This window comes from Protopterus annectens, chromosome 9.part0 (genome assembly GCF_019279795.1).
Source record: "Protopterus annectens isolate FY-2018-M chromosome 9.part0, PAN1.0, whole genome shotgun sequence".
NCBI lineage: Eukaryota > Metazoa > Chordata > Ceratodontiformes > Protopteridae > Protopterus > Protopterus annectens.
The window spans coordinates 991,706,520-991,729,005 of NC_056743.1; the positions used below are offsets into that span (position 1 = coordinate 991,706,520).

The 22,486-nt window shown below is 43.0% G+C and overlaps 1 protein-coding gene across 6 annotated transcripts in view; it reads right to left on the reverse strand.

The window, feature by feature from the left end:
- The window catches only part of SUOX (sulfite oxidase), a 308,330-nt gene that overhangs the window by 111,963 nt on the left and 173,881 nt on the right, over window positions 1–22,486 (reverse strand). For all 6 annotated transcript variants that reach the window (XM_044083752.1, XM_044083756.1, XM_044083755.1 and 3 more), the window contains one exon: window positions 1,421–1,488. In XM_044083752.1, the coding sequence (XP_043939687.1) occupies window positions 1,421–1,476 (56 nt within the window). In that variant the 5' untranslated portion in view covers window positions 1,477–1,488. The remainder of the gene's footprint in view (window positions 1–1,420; window positions 1,489–22,486) is intronic.

Consider the following 22,486-nt stretch of genomic DNA (forward strand, 5'->3'; position numbering starts at 1 on the left):
GTGGAAGAACGATACCCAGACAGTTCCAACAGTAGCAGGAGTAACCGGCTTATAAAAAAAGAATTTACAATCATACTTAGATATGCTACTGATACGCGTAACTCCATATGAATTGTAGAAAGAGTCATTAATGGGCACATTGCAGGTGCTGCGAAGAGTACTTCTGGCTAATATCAAAGACTGAAACAATAGTAATTTCATGAACTTTAATCATACTTTGACTTAGGAAAGGGGTCTATTCCAGTCAGGGCATTAGAAATCCAAAAGATTTAGAGAAATTAAAAGTAGAGATAAAGTTAGTACTAAATCTGTCTGCTAATATATTGGCTATATCCCTGGGATTGTTAATTTATGACATTCGTATGGATAAGCTCAGTGTATTGTTGGACACTAATCCTTAACTTCCTGACATAACTGAGAAAGATTTGAAGCTTCCTTTGGTATCAGTAGTGACCATAAGCTTATACTCATTTGAACATTTTCTAAATAGTGCTGTTAAGTTTCTGCTGGTATGTTTCAGTGTGGTCCTTAATTATGGAATGGGGATTTTTTTACAACTTATTTTCCTTCTTAGTTTATTAATATGGGAGTTCCCCAGAAAGGTTTACTGCTGAATTTGTCACTGTATTAAGACTGGACAGATATTAACTTTTTTATGCATCTGCTTACGTAATGATGAAGTCAGAGGTAAACACAGTAGCCCTCTCAGTTAGGTCCATTTGTGGGGGATTGTTGAGAATTTTACTTAGGTCTTGTACAAGCTGAGGAAGATTTGCTCTGGTGAAGTCCCTAAAAGACTGCCTGCCACATTTGGTGGTGGTTTGGTATCACTAAACCTGACAGAAACGATAACTAGCTTGTAGTTAGGTTTATCTAAGGGTAAAGTGATGGAAGATGGGGGCACAGGTGGGACCTAGTTTGTCAATGACCAGGTCAAGGAAATTAGAGCTTCTAGTGGGTCATTTTTCAATTTATCCCAGTGCATTGGAATTAAAGTCTAGGAAATTCTAAGCACATCCATTGTCATTGTGTAAGTGTGCTAGTCAGTTCTTGAGTAACTGAGGTACCCTAGTAAGAAGGTATTTGGTTTGGTATTTAACCACTCAGTACTATTAGATAATGCACATCATCTTTGGGGGACAATGATGAGGATCTGAAGATAGCAATAAAGCAATAGTTGGATTTGTTAAGAGTGATCTGTAGGAACCCCGAGTTAGGGTTGTAGGCAATTTGACATAAGGTGATAATGTATTATACATAACAGTCAATATAAATTCTAGAACTAAAAAGTGTATACTGCCTTGTGACCATGGTTATTGCAGAAAGAACCAAAGACCAACTCACTTACCTGGTTAACAAATCAACTAAACAAATACATTCATAAATAAAAATGACCACATGAAACTGAATGAACAGTTACCTTAATGTTTTCAGCAGGCCTGTCATGAAGGGTCTTGTACATCCGAGGGACAACATTTTTCATAAGACCTGCATAAAGGAACAACAAGGAATGAATAAATAAATAAATGCTTTAAAATGTACCAGGATCTCCACACTAGTGACCTTACTTCATGAATCATTAGGCTGTTTAAACAGAAAAGCAAGAATGAAGAACATAACTGGTTGCTCTTTCCCAAAAGAGCACAGGGTGAATGCATGCCTCATTATAGGATGACTGCACTACAAGGCCAAGGAATGGATAAAAGCAGTTTACAAAGGCAAGCAGGTTGCCAGTTACTGGTATTCATATACTACTGACCTCAAATGCACAGTACGCCATTGTCAAAAACAAAGAAAGAAAAAAAGTTTCTTCCAAGCTAGTCACATGGTAGATATTCTCCTGTGCATACAGACTCTTATTGCCTGACCATAGATGACGTTCTGAATGGAATACTGCACACAATTACATATTTCCTGTAACAATGGATTTTGTTTGGCAGTTTCTTCCTCATCACCTATAGGACTTAGTCAGCCCATTTTTGACAAGTCCTCTCAGGTTCCCCAAACCTTATTTATTTTTTTAACCATAATCCTCAGGTGATTAGGATTACTCTCCAAATCTCATAAACCTAGACAATGTAGGAACCCAAAATATAAACTGTACTATCCAAAACAATCAGCAGTACAACAAATGGAATCTGCTAATAAGGCCCACCTGGTACAGGTTGAGGAATGGTGGGAGGGACTGGCAATGACAGTGGAACTGCCAATCCCCATCTATTTTTACAGAAAGTACAAACATATGCATCTGGGGTTGGCATTCCATCCTCAACATCTGTATGACAAACTTTCAAGTTAACATTTGGGGTGGATCTCCATGAAAGAATGCATGGCACCGCAGGAATACAGATCTCATCTGGCTTGTACTGTCTTTCACAAGTATTAAGTGCTGCCCATTTAACTGCTGCACAGATATCACTGAATAACTCATAGTCATGGACCCCAGGTTCAGTCATTAATGCTTAGACATTTTTTCATAGCAAAATTTAATTCAAATTGACAGCCCTCTTGAAAGAATTAATTTTGATATTTCAGATCCCAAATTCTTCTTTTGGTGTGACTTGAGAATCCCTTTCATCATTTTGGTTCCATCTGCACAACTCTGAGCTGTCTATAGACATGCAGTGCAACAGAATCTCCTTTGCTCGAGTAATTGGGAAAACAAACTTGCATACTGAAGATCTGATTTAAATTTGTGTCTGTTGCAACAGTAGGCATAAAGGATGGATTTGTTTTTGAAAGATGATGTTTTTTGGAATACGACAGGATGAATAGATAAAGACTGTTAATCTAAAATAGCAGGTTCAAAAGGGGGCTTCATTAAGTTTTATATCGCAATACACAAATTCAATGGCAGAATTGGATTCTTGACTGGTAATGGGAGGGAAAAAAGTGTCTTGAGAAAACTGCAGACTTTTAAAGATGCCAGAGAGAAGATAAAGACTCACTGAAAGAAATTAGAAAAAAGTGCCTTGAGAAAACTGCAGATTTTTAAAGATGCCAGAGAGAAGATGAAGAATCACTGAAAGAAATTAGAAAAAAGTGCCATGAGAAAACTGCAGACTTTTAAAGATGCCAGAGAGAAGATGAAGACTCACTGAAAGAACACATTTACTTTTACTGATGTACAACTCCGACTAGAATCAAAAATTTGTGAAAAGCATTCTAAGACAGATGAAATTCAAGCAGTGAAAATATCTAGATCCCAGGCCATGGCCAAATTGGGAAAGTAAGTCTGTTTACCTTTGTACATCTTCTCTGTGATAGGTATTGGGGCAGAATTGAAGACTTGGACTATACTGTCCAGGTATAAAGGGTCCATGGCCTTCACTGGATCTGGAGATCCTATGTGATTAGTCATAGAGAGAGAAGGGCTGATTAAAGCTTGTTGGACTGGTATGACGGCAGTTTTTTGCTTGGGTGGAGAGGCTTTCCTAGAAGATTAGGCCACATCAGAGGGAAGAGCGCTTGCCAAGGCCAAATTCGAACTATAACAACTTTGGCTTTGAGCATCTTAACTCTCTCAAGAAAACCGACAACAGGGGGGAAATGAAGAAAAGTGCAAGACAGACTTGGACCCCTTCTAGACAAGTGCAACTTTGTGAAGTTTTCTTGAGGGAGCCAAATGGTAAAGGAAGTTGCTGCACCGGTTGGGGATGCACAGGTCAAGCAAGGCTCCTCCAAATAATGAAACAATAGTTCTGACTACAGACTGACTGATGACCACTCACAAGGCATCAGCAGTAAATGGCCTGGCCTGTCTGCTGCAGAATTAGTCTGACCTAAAATATAGGTTCATAGGCGTTTACTAGGCTAACAAACATAAGGGCATTTTTTTAAGCTTAGCCATACAACCCAAAACTCTGACAAGTTCCAGTACCCTTGATGAGGTTAAGTAGGGGCTTGGGAAATGAACCATTTACAGGTTGCCTGTGTCCATTAGAGACATAGGTGCCAAACCAAGGATGAATTTCTTGTTCTCCATCCAATTATCCAAGTTACACTTGAATTGGGTTAGCGAGGAACTCTGCTTCACATGGATGGGGAGCCTGTTCCATAGACGGGGTAGTCTCTGGGATGCATACCTGTCTCTCCAGCAAGTGCTATTTATATCACATGCAATGTTTAAGTCTTTAAAATGGGCAATTCTGGTGCTGTTTGTTTTGTGGATATGCAGGAAATCCATTACAGTGGGATCTAACAGTGTGCCCTGAATGCTAGGCATAGATCTCCCCTTAACAGCCTGTAGGAGCAGAATACACAGATAGGGCCTTGAGGTGGTCTGCATAGGACATTTTACTTATGCCCTGTATTCTTTTAGTGAGGAACCACTGCGGACTTTCCAACTGCTGGATATGCCTGGTTAGGTAAATACCAAAGGGGGCATTGTACTCAATAACAGGTCTGATAAAGGTCAAATACAGTGGAACAATGACTACTTTGGACCTAGATGCCATACCTTTGTTTATAAGCTGTGCAACAAAGAAGGATTTCCTCACTACTACAGACATGTGACGGTCAAAGGCTAGATTACTGTCTGTGTGTGTCCCTAAGTCCCTGACTACTGGGTCAACTCTAAGGGATGTGTCATCAATATGATAGTTACCAGGTGTGGATGGATTTCCCTAAGGATATTATTATGCATTTCTTGGCATTTAGTTTTAGTCGATGGCTCTGACACCAGTTGTTTTTTCTGTGTCAGTCCCTTCTGTAGAACATTTGTGTCAGTGTAGGATTCAATAACGGCTTCTGATTTCCAATCATCTGCAAATTTAGTCAGCCAGAGACCACTGACATTGGCCTTGACTTCAAAGAAGTAAATGCCAAAAAGGAATGGACCAAGGACCAATCCCTGTGGGACTCCATGTCTGACTACCCTCTTTGTAGAGGTGGACTTCCCAATTATAAATTCCCGAGTCCTGTGTGCCAGCTGGCTAACCACCGGGTGATATACAGGTCTGTACCTAACCTCCTGAGTTTGTCAACAATGCTAGAGTGGGGTATTGTGTCAAATGCCTTGGGCAGGTCAAGGTAGGCAGTGTGAACCATTTTGCCGTCATCCATTGCTTTGGTGACCTTCTTAAAGTCCACCAGGTTCAGTAGGTATGACCTGCCCTTGACGAAACCAAAGTGGGCTGTGTCCAGTGTCTGGAAGTTTACATCATTATTGGTCATTACCATAATAATTCTTTCCGTAAGAGACTAGTGACACTTATGGGTATGTAGTTTCCAGGGTATGCAGATAGCCCACATTTATGCAGAGGAATGACTACTGCTGTTCTCCACTCATGAGGCACAAAGCCTGTTTGGAGGCTACAGTTAAATAACAATTCCAGATGGCCTGATAGGTCATGTTTCCATGCTAATTAGAAAGCATTCTGGGATACTGTCTGGGCCCACTGATGCAGTGTTCTTGGCCTTAGATAGAGAATTAAGGACCTGTTCCTTAGTGATAGTAGGGGAAGTTATACTTGATCATACTTTCTGAGGAAAGGTTGAAGGGGAAAACTGGGGGGGGGGGGGTTGGAGTGAATTTATCTGCCAGTAGGATTGCTATACATTCGGACTCAGTACAGGTGGCTCCATTTACAATGAGCTCTGCACACAATTGTGTATTGCCCTTGAGGTTACAGACACAGCTAAAGAATGTCTTGTAGATGTCCTTGGCCTGGGAAGCCAAATTTACCTCAAATTTGTCTGGTAGATTTTATTTGTCCTCCAAGTTGTTTGTTTAGTTTGACGGGAGTGGTTTTATCCTGCTGGCTGCTGCACCTCCTAAGTTTTGCCATGATTTTCATCCTGTTATACAGCCTACTGATTTTGTGATTCCACCAGGGTGGCTTGTTTTTTGAGTTAGTTCTGTACTTCTTCCTTGGTGGATACAGCCGCCTCTATTCAGCTATTAACATGCTTGTATAGGGTTTATGTGAATAGTTCTACATAGGCAGCAGTTTTCTCAGGGTTAACGGGGGCTTGAAATTTTACAAGGTTATCAATTAATAGCAGGAAGTTAACCTTAGAGTAGTTCCTGAATATTCCAGGTTTAGCTGGGGGTTCAGGTTTTATTTTTACTTCAAAGGAGACCACTCTGTGGTCTGACCTTTATCAGGGAAAACATTACACTAGAGGGGTGTGCAGCACTCTCCCATATTAGTGAGGAGCAGATCCAATATGGTTGCACCCTTGGTTGGTGTCCTGACAATCTAATCCAGGTAGTTTGTGTTTACAAAATCCAGGAATCTGTGCCTGTACACCCGGTGTCATACAGGATTCGCAGTTAATACTGGGGTAATTAAACTCGCCCATGAATATGGTATTGGGCTTTATGGTGAGTGTTTCCAATAAGTTTAAATACATGGTATGGGTTTCCTGAGCCATAGTGGGGGACCTATAGCTTGCAAGGAAGTTATTGGATTTTCCCTATGGTGATTTGAACATGGAGCAGCTCAACTGCACTGTCTTGTTTGATCAGCCTTGAGGTACATTTATTTTTGATGTAAATCTTGTTATGAGACAGTATTAGATGCATAGGCCCAATTCCCAAATTTCTGTGGCCTCCCAGTATAAGGAATAAAAAGAAGCTATGTACTTACCATAATGTTCCATCTGTGTTGTCCATCTTCATTTATCCTTGACATATGGATCCGGCTCAGATACCGGAAAAGACTCCGCCGTTACTACAGTTTGAGACAGCCAAAAACTCTCGAGCTTCACCTTTCCTCTGCCCACAATCTCTCACAATTACCTCAGATCGAGTTTGCGGAGAATGTATAGATAAAAGATAATGAAGCCCAAAGGGAAACCATATCTGCTATACTTGAAAAGTCACAATAATTTGAGGATATATAATCTGTTCCACCAAAAAATCTTTAAAGGCTGGGGGATAGAGGGAGGAGAGTCAAGTATAAATGAAGATGGACTACACAGATGGAACGTTATGGTAAGTACATAACTTTATTTTTATCTGATGTACTCAATCTTCATTTCGTCCTTGAGAAATGGGACAAAGTCCCCAGCTACCTTAGATCTTGGGAGGACTCATGGAAGGATATTCTTGAGCACCATCGAACCAAAGGACATTCTTACCCTAGAGACCAAGGCCAGTTTGTAATGAGTAATATAGGTATGGGGAGAAGTCCAAGTAGCTGGTGCACATATATCATCCATTGAAGCTCTAGACTGGAAAACTGCTAAAGTGGCTACAGATCTTGTAGAATGGGCTTTCACGGGCCTAGGCAATTCTATTTTGTTCTTATCATAGATAAAAGAAATACAGTCCCTTTAGCCATTTCCCCAGCCTGCTTACTAACTGGCTTGCCAAACTTTGTACTGGAAAAGGAAACAAACAATTGATCAGATTTTCAAAAGTTTTTTTGTTTTTGTTCTGTGAAGATAGAAATGTAACTGCCTATGAACATCTAGTAAATGTAAGGAATATTCATACCTTTTCTGAAAAAAAAACTGGTAAATTAATAGTTCAACTGATGTTAGACTCTGAGACTACCTTTGGTAGGAAAGAGGGGTTTGTTCACAAAGAAACTCTACCTTTGTGGAAAATCAGACAAGTAGGTTTACATGACAAGGCCTGAACTTCTGAGATCCTTGTAACAGAGGTTATAGCCATCAAAAACAATGTCTTCCAAGACAAAAACTTCAGATCACAGAGAATGTAATATGGTCTGCAGCACAAAGTTTAGATTCCAAGGCAGTGTCAGATCTTTGAAAGGAGGTTTCAACAAAAGTGTGGCTCTTAAAAATAACTCAATGTCTATGAGAGGCTAAAGAATGTTCTTCCAAACCATCGTGGAAATTGGAAATTGCAGCTAATTGTAGTCTGACAGTAGAAGGGGCAGCTCCAGCATTAAAAAGAGACTAAAAAGTCTCAAATATGCTCTACAGAAGCAGAAAAAGGATCAATATCTTTTCCATAGGCCCAAAGGGTAACTCTCTTCCATTTGCTAGAGTATAGTTTACGAGTGGAAGGTTTACAAGAACATAGGAGGATGTGGTGTACAGCGGAGGGAAGATTTAGATGCCTGGCAACTAGTGGAATTGGAGGAACCATGCTGTCAGCTTCAGATTCAAAATGTCTGGGTGAACAAGTCCATCTGGATGGGGCAGAAGGTCTGGAATTAAGTCCATAATTCAAGGTTGTTGAATCAGATAGGGTCAAAGGAAGTGGAACCACATATGTCAAGGCCAAAAGGGGGCATTGAGGATTACTGTGCTCTTCAACCGGAGTGCTTTCTGCAGGAATTCTGGAATTAGAGGTATCGGAGGAAAGGTGTACAGGAGACCAGGAGGCCAACTGTGGAGGTCAGCATCTCTTGGCTACTTTCCAGGATGAGGAATCAGGGCGAAGTAATTGATGCACTTGTTGTTTAGGGGACAGGCAAACAGATTGGCACAAGTACGACCCCCCCCCCCCATTGATGGAAGAGCCTTTCTGCCACTTCTGGATTGAGAGACCACTGGTGAGGCTGGAGGATACACCTGCTCAGTTTGTCTGCAATCACACTGGAACTCCCAGTTATGCATTGCTATTAGAAAGTGGTTGAAGACATCACCCACTGCCACACTCTGAGGGCTTCTCGACAAAGGGGATAAGACTTAGTTCCTCCCTGCTTACTATTGTACCAAACAGTCTGTTTGAATTGCAACTGTCCCCTGAGAAGGAGCTGTTTGAAAGGCCTGCAACATTAGAAGCACTGCTCTGAACTCCAAGACACTGACATGCAAGTTGGCCTCTAAGGGGGACCGACCAAGTGCCTTCGACAATCCTGCCCAGGAAATGCCCCCCCCCTCCCCCGTCTGGGAGACATCCATGGTCACTATGGCTGTGGGCTCTGGAAGAACAAAAGGGGCTACAAAAGAGAATTTGTTCAGAATATAGCCACTAAAGCAGATCCATTTTGCAACAATTCATGATCAGAACTTGACCTGACAAGGGCTGGTGAAGGATAGACCACTGAGAAGCTAGTAGCCATTGCAGAATTCTCATATGAAACCTAGCTAGGGGGACTAGAATTACCGAGGCTGCCATTCACCCCAGAGTTTGCAAAAACTAGCCGAGCAGGAAACCTCTTTCTGTGGATTATCTTTTGAACTTGTGTAATAATTCTTTGGAGCTTCTCTCAAGGAAGGGATGCTATGGTTGTCGCCATACCTAGCACAGCCCTATAAATTCCAGATTTTTCAGCTGAAATCAATTCTCGCAGTTTACCGTAATTCCCAGGTGGGCACAGATATTGAGAGTGTAATCCCTGGCTACTATCAACTGATGCCTGGTCGAAGCAGTTACGAGACAGTCATCCAAGTATGGAAACACCCGGAATCCTTGCGGTCTCAAGTGAGCTGCTACTACTACTGCCATGCATTTGGTGAACACTCTGGGGGCTTTGGCGAGACCAAAACGCAGTACTCTGAATTGGTAATTACTGGCTCCCAGCCAGAAGTGAAGGAACTTCCTGGAGCACTTGTCCATCTTTATGTGGTAATACGTATCCTTTAGATCTATTGAGCACATCCAGTCGTTTCTTCAGAAAAGGAAGAACTGACTACTGTGACCTTCCAGAACTTTATTTGACAAACTGACTTGTTCAGCACACTGAGATCCAAAATCTGTCTCCAGTCCAGTGTCTTTTTTGGCACTAAAGAATCTTGAGTAGGTTCCAGATCCTTTTTGGTCTGGCGGGACTTCTTGGATGACTCTTTTGTCTAGCAGTTTTTGAATTTCTTGAATTGCTGGATCCCGCTGATTGGGTGGCAGATCAGTGATTTTTTTTTTTGAGTACAGCGGGAGGATGGGAAAAGAGAATGGTATAACCTCTGGATAGGATCCATTGCACCTAAGAATCTATTATGTATAGCCAGGCATTTAGGTGCAAGGATAAGTGTCCCCCCCGACTGTCTCCAGAGGAATACAATCAGGCCTCCATTCGGGAGTGCTGAAAGGGTTTACTTGGAAAAGAATCCCTGAAGCCCTGGTTCTGTGGACCACCTATGCTGTGAGGGCAGCATCTTCTGTTTTGGTTCCCCCTCTGCCCCTGGGGGAACTGCCTCCACGTGTGTTCTGGAAAGGCCCTTGGGATTTTTTTGAACCACATTTCCACCGCTCCTCTGGCTCCTGGAAAAGGATCTTTGGGGGGTGTGGGTGTGGAAAAATGTACGCTCACAGCAGAAAGGGTCTTGCTATCCTTCTCACACCTGGATAAAGTCTTACTTTTGGGCCAAAAAAGGGTGATCCATCAAAGGGAGCACTGACAAACGAAGACTTAAATGGTTCCGCAAAGTCACATAGGTGCATCCAGGCATGTCTCTTTATGGCTATGCCTGACCCGCTGCTCTGGATGTCCCCTTTGGCAGCAGGTGCAATTAGCCTCCATGGACAAATTAGACACAGACTCCAGGATGGGTAGCTGGGAAACCATCCTCTCTTGGACTCCCTCAGCCACAGCTCCCACTAGGGTCTGATCTCTGGAGGATGGGTTCGGCAGTGTCTGGAGCCTTCCACGCCCACTGTGAAATCAACTGAATGAGTTCATCAATGGGTGAGTGCCAAAACCCTGCAGGTAAACAGATCCCACAGAGACTTCGGCACCCACTGACCCAGTGGAGAGACAGGCAGAATAACAGAGCCAGAGGGGGGGGGGGTATCTGTTCTGAGGAGGAAGGTGCCGACTGGGTCACAGTAAGGGACAGGGCTCTCTCCATTGCCTCGAAGGCCGCCGCCCCCCCCCCCCCCCGAAGAGGGAAGGGAGTCCAGAACAGAGATAGACTGCCTCGGGACCGGGGTCACTCCCTGCTCAGAAAGTACAGTTGTGTACACTTACCATAAATGTAGATGTTCGAGTGTATTCACTGTTGCAGTCATTACACTTGGTTATCCTGCTGGCAGGCTACCCTCAGTCGGCCTGAATTCCAAAGTCTAGGTCCGGTGTCGGTTGCTGTCACCTCTTCCTGGACGTCAGTGCGCCAGGGGTATAAAAGATGCAGCCAATGCCATTTTCTTCAGTTTTTCTTGCCCCAGATGCCCCAAAAAGGAAAGCTTAAAATATGTTAATAAAACATGCATGCACCAAAATATGTTATACCTTCATCTACAAGCAAATACACCACATAGATTGTATAGATTAGAGAAGTGCAGCTAAGTTCCAGCAAAAAGAGAAGGGGGGTGGTGGGTGGGTAACCTGGACTGCAACAGGGAATACACTCGAACATCTACATTTATTTAAGTGTACACAATTGTACTATGTTCTTCGTGTTTCACTGTTGCAGTCATTACACTTGGGTTGAATCCCAAAGCTATGGTTGGGAGGCTGAAGCTAAACAGCATTAGGAGCGGCTATGAGGCCCTAAAGAACTGCAGTGGCAAAGCCTGCCCTGGATTTAGAGTAGAGGGATAAATGATAGTGCTTTGTGAAGGTGTGCACTGAACTCCAGGTAGCAGCCTCTAAAATGTCTTTGGTTGGTACTCACCTGAGGAAGGCTGTTGAAGTGGCTGCTGCTCTGGTTGAATGTGGCTTAATGCCCTTAGGCACTGGCTTGCCATGTTGTGAATAGCAGAAACGAATGCAGTGGCCTATCCACTCTGAAATAGTCTGCTTTGAGATAGCCTTTCCTTGTGATCCTGCAGCATATGCCACTAGTAGTTGCTCAGTCTTTCTGAAAGCTTTGGTTCTGTTCAAGTAGAAGCGTAGCAGTCTGTGTATGTCCAAAGAATGCAGAATTCTCTCCCCCTTATTCTGTGGGTTTGGATAAAAAGTAGGCAGATGAATAGTTTGGTTAAGGGCCACAATGGACACTACCTTAGGCATAAATATTGGGTTTGTCCTCAGAGAAACCCTGTCTGGATAAAAAAATGATAAAAGATTCCACAGCCATGAGTGCCTGTAGCTCTGAGACTCGTCTTGCAGAGGTTACTGCCAAGAGCAGAGCCATTTTCCAAGATAAAAACTTTACATCAGCTGTAGCGGCTGGCTCAAAAGGGGGCAGAGTGAGTTTTTCCAAAACATAATTGAAGTCCCATGCAGGTATTGGTGATCTCCCTGGAGGCCTTAAATTTTTGGCTCCTCTGAGGTATTGCCTTAAAGGATGAGAAAAGATTGGTGGCTCTGTATTGTAATGAGCCGAAATGGCAGAGGCATGAATTTTAATTGATGAAAAGGATAGGCCTTTGTCCAGCATCTCAGTTAAGTACTGCAAAATCTGAGGAATATTTGGTACTGCTGTGTCAATTCCTTGTGCCTGGTTCCAGGCACAGAATCTCTTCCATTTTCCAACATAAGATTTTCTTGTACTAAGCATCCTGGCCTCCAAAATGACATCCATCACCGCTTTAGTGAGAGGTGTGTTTTGTATGACTACATTGTCCGCCATGCTGCGAGATTTAAGGTCTTGAGTTGGCTGTGCAGGATCTGATTGTTTTGTTGGGACAGTAGGCGAGGTATATGCGGTAAGGTCCAGGCTGGGCATTGAGACAAGTTCCTTCGGATTGGATACCAGTACTGGCAGGGCCAGTCTGGGGCAATCAGTATCATTTTTGGCTTCTCTCGTCTGACCTTTAGGAGTACCTTGGGGAGGAGAGGCAGTGGAGGAAAGGCATATACTGTTGAGGTTTTCCTGCTGAAAGATAGGGCATCCACTTTCCATGCTTGTCTGTGATAAGTCCTTGTGCAGAATCTCTTTAGTTGGCAGTTGTGAGGAGAGGCAAATAGGTCTATGTCCGGACATCCCCATTTCCTTGTTATCATGTTGAAGACTTGTGGACCAGTTTCCACTCGTGGGGATCCATGAGGTTTCTGCTTAGTTCATCTGCCAGAGTATTTATCTTTCCTGGCAGGAATTGTGCCCGCAGATGTACTTGGTAAGTCAATGCTGTGTCCCACAAACTCATGGCTAGTCTGCAGAGGGGGTAAGAATGAGTGCCTCCCTGCTTGTTTATATACCACATGACCGTGGTATTGTCTATCTTTATCAGTAGTTGTCCCGGATGAAGTAGGTCCTTGAGGGCTGTCAGGGCATTCTGAACTGCTAGCATCTCTTTTTGACTGATATATACATGTATTTGGTTGGCGGACCATGTGCCTTGAATACATCTTCCTGCCATGTGTGCCCCCCAGGCATAATCTGATGCATCCGTTGTCAATGTCTGCCTGGCTGGGGGTAAGGTGAATGGCTGTCCCTTGTTCTGGTGACAGGCCTTCGCCCACCATCGAAACTCCTGTTGCAGGCAGGGAATGAGAGTCATTATTGTTTCCAGGCTGTGGCTATGCTGAGTCCAAACACTTTTTAGGTACCACTCAAGTTTCCTCATATGCAGTCTTGCATATGGAATTAGTAGAATGCAGGATGCCATGAAGCCCAAAGCCTGCAGAATTTTTCTTGTAGATAACTGGGCCTTTGTTGTCAACAGTTTGAAATAGGTAGTCAGTTGCCTTTGTTTGTCTGGCGTGAGATAAGCCATCTGGGCAGTTGTATTTAAGCTTGCACCCAGGAATATTATCTCTTGAGTGGGTACTAGTTTTGATTTTTGTTCGTTGACTGTGTACCCTAGGCATGGTAGTAATCTCTTTACAAATGCCAGATGCTGTAGTAGAACGTTCTAGTTCTCTGCTTGTATGAGGCAGTCGTCCAAGTAAGGATATATATGCATTCCTCTTTGTCTGCAGAATGCAATTACTGGTGCCAGGCACTTTGTGAAGACCCTGGGCGCAGTAGACAAGCCAAAGGGCTGTGCAGAGAATTGGTAGTGTATTGAGCCAGCTTTGAATCTGAGGTATCTTCTGCATGATTGTCTGATTGGGACATGCAGGTATGCCTCTTTTAGGTCTAAAGTCACAAGCCAAGCCTTCTTGCCCAGCATGGGCAGAAGCTGCTCTAAGGTCAACATTTTGAATTTTGGTATATCCAGATATGTGGTTCAGAATAGATAGGTCCAGTATTGGTCTCAAGGCTTTGTCCTTTCTGGGTACCAGGAACAGTCTTGAATAAAATCCTTGTCCCTGCTCTTGTTCTGGTACTTGTTGAATGGCCCTCATGTCCATGAGGGATGAGACTTGTTTTTGTGCCTCTGCCCATTGTTTTTCTGGTAGGTTTGACCAACCGTTTGCCCTTGGCAGGGTATGAAAGTGAAACTTGTAGCCCTGTGACACTATGTCTAAGACCCATTTGTCCTGGGTTATTATGTGCCAATTTTGAGGAAAAAGTGCTAGTTTTACCCCTAAAGGTGCTGCCAGAAGATAAGTGCTTGGCACAGGCAGGGGGAAGTCATTGGGACTGTTTCCTGTAAGGCTGTGACTTGTCTTCTCCACTTTTGGAGGTAGAAGCACTCCATTGTTTAGACCTGTATGAACCTTGGGGCTGGGATCTGCCTCTTGGGCATCTGTATCTGCCCATTTGTGGTCTGTCTGACACTGGAAAGGACCAATTCTTTGTAGGCCAGTGTCTGCTAAATCTTGGAGGCTGTACCTGTAAGAAATCCTTGATGTTTGCATAGATTTAGCTTTGTCCTCCATTTTCTTTAACACCTCTGCTGCTTTAACACCAAACAAAGTATCATGCTGTAATGGAGCATCTAATAATTTTGCTTTAACATGATCTGGTAAATTTTGTTCCTTTAACCAAGCATGCCTCCTAATGACAGAACCCATGACAACGGCCCTGCAGGAGGCCTCCAAAGAATCAAAACCACATTGCAAAGTATGCTTTCCAACTTGCTCAGCTGCATGCAATAAATCCTGCATTTCTTTTTCTGCACCTTCTGAATTTATCAACATTTTCTGTTTAAGCAGTGACATAATATATTGCTGATATTTGAGCATATGAAACTGTCAATTTAAAGCCCTTATAGCCAAGGTAGCAGAGGTGTAAATCTTCTTTTCCCATCCGTCTAATGCCCTAGAATCCCTGTCGGAGGGGGTAGGGTTTTTGCAGTGGATGCCTTGACCCCTTTGGGACCCTGAGAAATAGTTTCTGGGTCAGCAGCAGGGTTCTTGAAAAGGAATTTGTGGGAGTCAGGCACCCTGTAGTACCTGTCCGGCGTAACAGGAGCTGGAGGTAAAGGAGTCAGGGGTCACACTGGACTCTGAAAATACATCTACAATGTCTAACACAGGCGGAATAGCTAGGGGCCTGTGTTGTGGGAGTAAAAGAAAGTCCCTGAACCTTTTCTTAGATTCAGAATAATCTTGGCTCTCCCAGAGGAAACGTTCCCTCATGGTATGCAAGGTTTCCCCAAAAGAGTAATCCTCAGGAGGATAGGTTGAAGGGATAGATTCTTCAGCATCAGAATCCTCATAGGGAGGAAGACAGTATTCCTGATCAGAAGAGGAATCTGAAGAAATGGAAACCTGATCTGAAGATTCATATTGTGTCTCTTGCCTAGGCCTCTTATCAGGAGGGGGATGGGAACCCCTGATCAAAGTAATTACGTCTTCGGCCATTTTGAGCATCTGTTTTTTGGGCATGGAGGCCTGACCATTAGGCTGTTGTACTTATTTCTTTGTCTTTAAAGATGCTTTAGTCTTTGCCTTTGCAGCTAGAGTCGCTTTAATGTATAATTGAGTAGGTCTGAAAACACCCTCAGAAGCTGATGCCTGCTCAGCAGCACCGGACCCATCTGAGGGAATAGTTTCCGAAGGTCCAATACTTTGAGCTTCCAGCGGCCTAGGCGACTCCACGTGGGAGTCTATAGCAGCCTGCGGGTCCAAAGTAGCGGGCATCAGGGGCTGCAAAAGCGCCTCACGGAGCCGGCGAACTAGCGATTTGTTTAGAAGAAGCCTCGTCGGTTTTAGACCTTGGATGGACTGTCCTTTTCTTTTTCTTTGCGTTTCTTGTGAATTGCGGTAGTCGGTTGGCTATCCGACGGCATTGTGTAATTAAATCTTCTGCCAAAATAGTGAAATGCAAAATCGTACCGGCGCTTTACAGTGCGCTGGTTAAATCTAGCACAATACCGACAACAAGCAACTTCGTTTTCAGGGCAGAGGCAAGGAATACAGTAAGAATGAAAATCCTTATGAAGTATTTGCTTCCCACAAGAAATACAATTATTAACTTTTTCTGACATCGGTCTGGAGAAAGAAAAAAGTTTTCCCCAACGGGGTACTTAGCTTTTAATGAAGACTTCGGATCTGAAATTCGAACACGAAAATCTCAGGAGTCGGCCGACCGGCACTTACGAACTGCTTCTGCTTTGGGCACCGCGCGGCAAGAAAGACTGAAGAAAATGGCATCAGCTGCATCTTTTATACCCCTGGTGCACTGATGTCAGGGAAGAGGCGACAGCAACAGACGCCAGACCTAGACTTTGGAATTCAGGTCGACTGAGGGTAGCCTGCCAGCAGGATAACCCAAGTGTAATGACTGCAACAGTGAAACACGAAGAACATCAGCCCACCCTTGAGACAGAAGACAGTGCCGAACTAACTCGAGTCAAAGCTCCTAGAAGCAGGGATGGCTCCGAAAAACCTGGAGTTAAATCCTGCATCTGGACTGACAGGTCTCCTGTTCTGAAGCCACCGAAGAGCTCAGGGGAATTATCAGTTCCGAAGAGATGGAAATCTCAAGAACTGGTACAGTCAGTGCCGGTAGTCTTGGAACAGTAAACTCTGACGTCTCGGAGGACATCAGAGGAGGAGTGGTCAGTGAGGTGAAGGAAGGCTTTGTTCCTAGACCCAAAAGAGTCGGAGCTGTGGGGGGGGGGGGAGGCCTGTAAGTCCTCTCCCCACAGGACTTTATTCACGAGGCTGTCCACATCAAGCTCAGAAAGACTTTTGGTGGAACGGATCGAGGATATGGATGGGGATTTAGGCCTCTGAAGAAAACTTCTGGAAGCTCAACAGTGAAGGGGTCTACAGATGGGAAGTAAGTAGTCCTGTGAAGAAACTCCCTTTGTTCAGATTCAACAGTCCAAACCGATGTAATCAGTGCTGTTGAAGGAGGAGGAAATAAAATGTCCTGCACAGAAGCCTTCAACATTAAAGGACCTGAAATAGTTATAAAAAAGCACTCCAGGAGGAACAGTACTGATTATCGAACCAACAGTTTATTGACCACAAGCAAAAAAAATATATAAACTGCAGAATGCTTAACGTTTACTGCGTTTTCGTCTTGCACAGAAACTTAATCAGATGTGAGCATACCATTAAACCAGATAGTATTTAAATACTTGAAAAACCTCAATAAATAAATTAATCTGTTAGTGCTAGTTACAAAACAACCAATTGACCAAAAAGGAAAAAAAACTACATAAGTGTTCATGTTAAAAAGCATCAATGCACAACACCTATACTAACTAAAAATATTCATCCTCAACTGAATGTAATTAAAAAAAACATACATAAAAAACATTAAAAATATGTATTAAAAGATGTGTGTGTGTGTGTGTGTGTGTGTGTGTGTGTGTTATATAAACCTTATTATACAACTACTATATTAAAATCATGTACAACACTACCATCTACTGGCCATAGGTTCATAGGTTCATAGGTTCATACTAGGCTATCTGCCCGAGGGCATTTACAAGCCTAGCCCATCGTTTTGTGGCTTATGCCACCCCTTTAGTATGGGGAACTATACCCATTATTTTGCTGTGCCTCTGTCGAGCAGTGACACTGAGGTAATCCCTGGGGTATATCTGCGATCTCCCATCCATTGGTCAAGATTTCTCTTGAACAAGGCCAGCGTGGTGCTCTGCCTCACATGTACCGGGATTTTGTTCCACAGCATAGGAGTCTTTGGGTGATGAATCTATCTCTCCAGCTCGTCCTATTAGTAGCCGTGTCAAGGATTAAGTCTGCGGCCCTTGTGGCTCTGATGGATCTAGATTTTTTGAGGTGAAGCATATTCATCAAATCTGGGTTTGACATGGCCTTGTATGTTAGGCAAAGGTCACCTCTGAGCAAGCGGTGGCGACTGAATAGAGCTGGAGTTCTTTCAGTCGGGCAGCATAGGACAGATTTTTGAGACCCTTTATCCTTTTGGTGAGGAACTTTGTGGCCTCTCCAGCTGCTGCAAGTGTCGGGTCAGATACATTCCGAATGGGGCATTGTACTCAATCATTGGTCTGATGAGTGATGAGTAAAGGGAGACTATGACCTCCCTTGATCTAGATGAGAATCCCTTCATGATAAGGTGGGCAATGTAGAAGGTCTTCCTAACTACTTTAGCTACATGGGTGTCGAATGACAGACTACTATCAACCTGGGTCCCCAGGTCCCTGATAACTTCTTCTGTGCTCAGTGGATTGCCACCTATTTGGTAGCTAGGGGTAACCTTGTTTTTCCCGAAGGGTATGACTATGCATTTTTGGCATTTAACTTTAGGCCGTGGCTCTGGCACCAGTTATCCGCTTCTGTGAGACCCTTCTGAAGGATATCTGTGTCAGATGTGTTTTCTACTATGGCCCAGTTTGCAGTCATCTGCAAACTTTGTCAGCCATAACCCTCCTGTGTTTGCTTGTACTGGAAAAGTAGATGCCAAACAAGAGTGGGCCCAGGACTGAGCCCTGTGGGACACCACTTGTGACAGGCTTTGAGTCTGACATGGCGCCAGCAACTCTGACCCTGTGGGTTCTGTCACTCAGCCAGTTTGCAACCCATCTTGTGATGTATGGGTTGACATTTAAGCTGATGAGTTTTTCAATGATACCCGAGTGGGGTATTGTATCGAAGGCCTTAGCCAGATCGAGGTAGGCTGTATGGACTGCCTTTCCCTCATCAATGGCTTTGGTGACTGTTTCAAAAAGTCAACCAAGTTTAAAAGGCATGATCTGCCTTTGACAAAGCCAAACTGGGTTGGATCCAAAGTCTGCAAATTCCCTATGTCTTTATTTATGAGGTCCATTATGATCCTCTCCATGGCTTTGCAGATAAGGCTTGTCAAGCTAATGGGCCGGTAATTTCCAGGGTCGGTGGAGGCACCGCCTTTGTGAAGTGGTACCACAGTTGCAGTGCGCCACTCCTGGAGTGCGTATCCAGAGGTAAGACTTTGATTAAACAGCTGTCCTAGCTGTGGGTTTAATTCCTCATTGAGTTCATGGAGCACACAGCCGGGGACACCATCAGGTCCCATGGATGCTGTGTTTTTTGCTTTGGAGAGAGCAGTTCTCACTTGGGCGCTGGAGATGTTTGGGGGGCTGCAATCGTTTGGTATAGATATCTCATGTAGTAAAAATGCTGGAGTTTAGCTGCCCTTAACTTTAGTGCTGGTGCCAGGGAGACCATATCATTTAAATCAGGGAACCTGTTGGCTTCAAAAACAATTTGCCAATACAGCTCCCTGTATTCCAATTTGGTCGCATATGGTCCACCTCTAATATCCACAGAAACTGTTTCAACTACAAAAAATTAAAAATCCGTTCCACCACATGGTGGACGAATGGGCAAAATTTTCTAGTATTTCTGATTTAAATGTAATTTTTGAAAGCCCTCTTAAATGGATAGTAAAGGTTAGAACATTAAAGATGTTTTACAGAACAGAAGGTTTGAACAGAATTTTGTAAAACGGGGAAAAAAGGCTTTTATAAATGTGGTAGTTGTGTGCAGTGTTTCTATATAAAGGATGGAGACACTTTATATTTGAGTGGCAGAAATAGGTACATCAAAAGTATGGAATATGCCAATTGTAACACTAGTGGAGTTCTTTACATTTCTTTCTGTAACAAATGTGATGCTTTTTATTTGGGTAAAACTGAAAGAAAGTTTAAATTAAGAATTTACAAGCACACATATGACATAAAGAAAGAATTTAACTAATGCATTACATAAGCATACCTTGGCATGTGGTGGAGCGGACTTTTTTGTAGTTGAAACAGTTTCTGTGGATATTAGAGGTGGACCATGGGAGACCAAATTGGAATACATGGTACTGTATTGGCAAACTGTTTTTGAAGCCAATAGGTTCCCTGGTTTAAATTATATGGTTTCCCTGGCACCAGTACTAAAGTTAAGGGCAGCTAAACTCTAGCATTTTTACTACATGACCAGTAGATGGTAGTGTTGTACATGGTTTTAATATAGTACTTGTATAATAAAGGTTTATATAATATACACACACATCTTTTAATACATATATTTAATATGTTTTTTATGTTACTTATGTTTTTAATTACATTCAATTAATAGGGGATGAATATTTTTAGTTGGTATAAGTGTCATGCATTGATGTTTTTAACAAACACTTTTATGCAGTTTTTTCTGAGCAATTTTGGTCAGTTGGTTGTTTTGTAACTAGGGGTCCATATCACTACATCGACAAGTCATAACATCGACATTCAGTACTCCGACACGAAATCACCGACAGATTAAATAACCGAAATCCCACTTCACCGACATTCACAAGTTCAACAACGAAGCAGTCACTAAGTAAATGCCCCTAACCACTGCACAAAACTCCTACACGTACTAAACCGGGTCTACTTCAACACACTACACTACATAGCATACACACTAGCCCTGACCCAAACCCTAACCCAAAGGTCCGACACTATCGCACACTTCACCTACCTGCACCCTAACCCTAACTCACTTACCCACCCCTAGCCCAAGCTCCGACACTAACGCACACTTCACCTACCTGCACCCTAACCCTAACTCACTTACCCACCCCTAGCCCAAGCTCCGACACTAACGCACACTTCACCTACCTGCACCCTAACCCTAACTCACTTACCCACCCCTAGCCCAAGCTCCGACACTAACGCACACTTCACCTACCTGCACCCTAACCCTAAATCACTTACCTGACCACTCCTACTTCCGTCACTGTCGCACACTTACCGGATCGTGATCACACATTACCCTAGTCGGTCTTTCCGCTGTCGGGTTGTCGAACTTCTGAATGTCGGTGAAGTGGGATTTCGGTTATTTAATCTGTCGGTGATTTCGTGTCGGTGTACTGCATGTCGATGTTATGACTTGTCGATGTAGTCATATGGACCCGTAACTAGCACTAACAGATTAATAGATTTATTAAGGTTTTTCAAGTATTTACATACTATCTGGTTTAATAGTACACTCATATCTGATGCAGTTTGCGTGCAAGATGAAAATGCGGTGAAAGGTTAAGCGTTCTGGAGTTTATTTATTTATTTTTTTGCTTGTGGTCAATATTGGTTCGATAATCAGTACTGTTCTTCTTGGAGTGCTTTTTTACATTAATTATTTGGTTTGGAATCTGGCCAGACCTTCCACTATATTTTTTACCTGAAATAGTTGTCAGTGCAGTGCCAGAGAAATTGTCTTCATCAGTAATTCAGAGGAAGAGGCCTCCAGTTCCGAGGATGCTTTCGGGTCAGAGGCTTTCAATTTCTTAGTTCTCTGTGCTAATGGAGAAGACAGAACTGAGACACTCCTCTTTTTGTCCTCGTCCACAGAAGATGGCGAAGGGGAGGAAATATCAGTTTTAGGTTTGTCAGCTGTAGATAAGCCTTCAATTAAGGGGGAGGGGATCAATCCCTTTAGAATAAGATTCTTACGTCTCAACAAGGGCTCTGTGACTGAACCTGTGGCAAATACTGAAGTCCTCTTGTAAGTGAATGGAGACACAAGCAACAGACACAAAGGGAGTGAGGGTCAGAAGATGGAATCCTGTGGCCACACTTCTGGCATTTTTTAAAACCAGAAGGGGCTTTAGCGTTCCAAGCCATCTTGAAAATACAGGCTGGAAGGCAGACACTAACACATGTACTCACACAAAAGTTTAAGAGGTAGAGAAAGAGGATAGTTTTTTTGTTTTGAATGGAACGGAAAAATTATCAATGATACACCAAAGTGTACAAGAAGAGACTATCAACTATGACATTAAAAAAAATACACTTACTTGTATGGAAAAAGAGAAAAATAGTAAACTGAAGGGTAGAGGATCAAATAGAGAAGAGATAGAGAAAAAAGGTCTAAGAAATAACAGCAGAAATTTACCTAAACCAAAGGAAACTCGAGAGCACGGGCAAAACGTGACCGTCCGAAAAAGCGACTAACATGATCTGAGGTAATTGTGAGAGAGGGATTGTGGGTAAAAGTGAAGCTTGAGTGTGTTTGGCTGGTGTGAGCTGTAATAAAGTCCGAGTCGGTTCTGATGTGGGAACCGGACCCATATGTCAAGGATAAAATGAAGACTAACATCAGATGAATGGATTTCCTCTTGCCAGCTTGTATACCAGAGTGGATAGAACTCCAACACCTGGAGGAAGTCTTGAAATGCCTCAAAGGGGTGATAAAAGGCAACAGTCTGCAACACAACAGCAAGAAAACAGTAACAACCGTAAATGCTTAAGAAAAGGACAAGACTGACAGCTAATAAGCAAAAACAACCTCTGCTTAATTAAAAAAAATATACAGTCAAAAGAAAAAAATTGTACCAACCAGAAAGGGAGACAAGTACGTAACTACCTTTAAAAATACAGACAAAAAGGGAACAAACTAATCTGACACTAAAGGAACACTAAAAATGGCAAAAGCAGTACAACCCACACAGGAAATGTCAA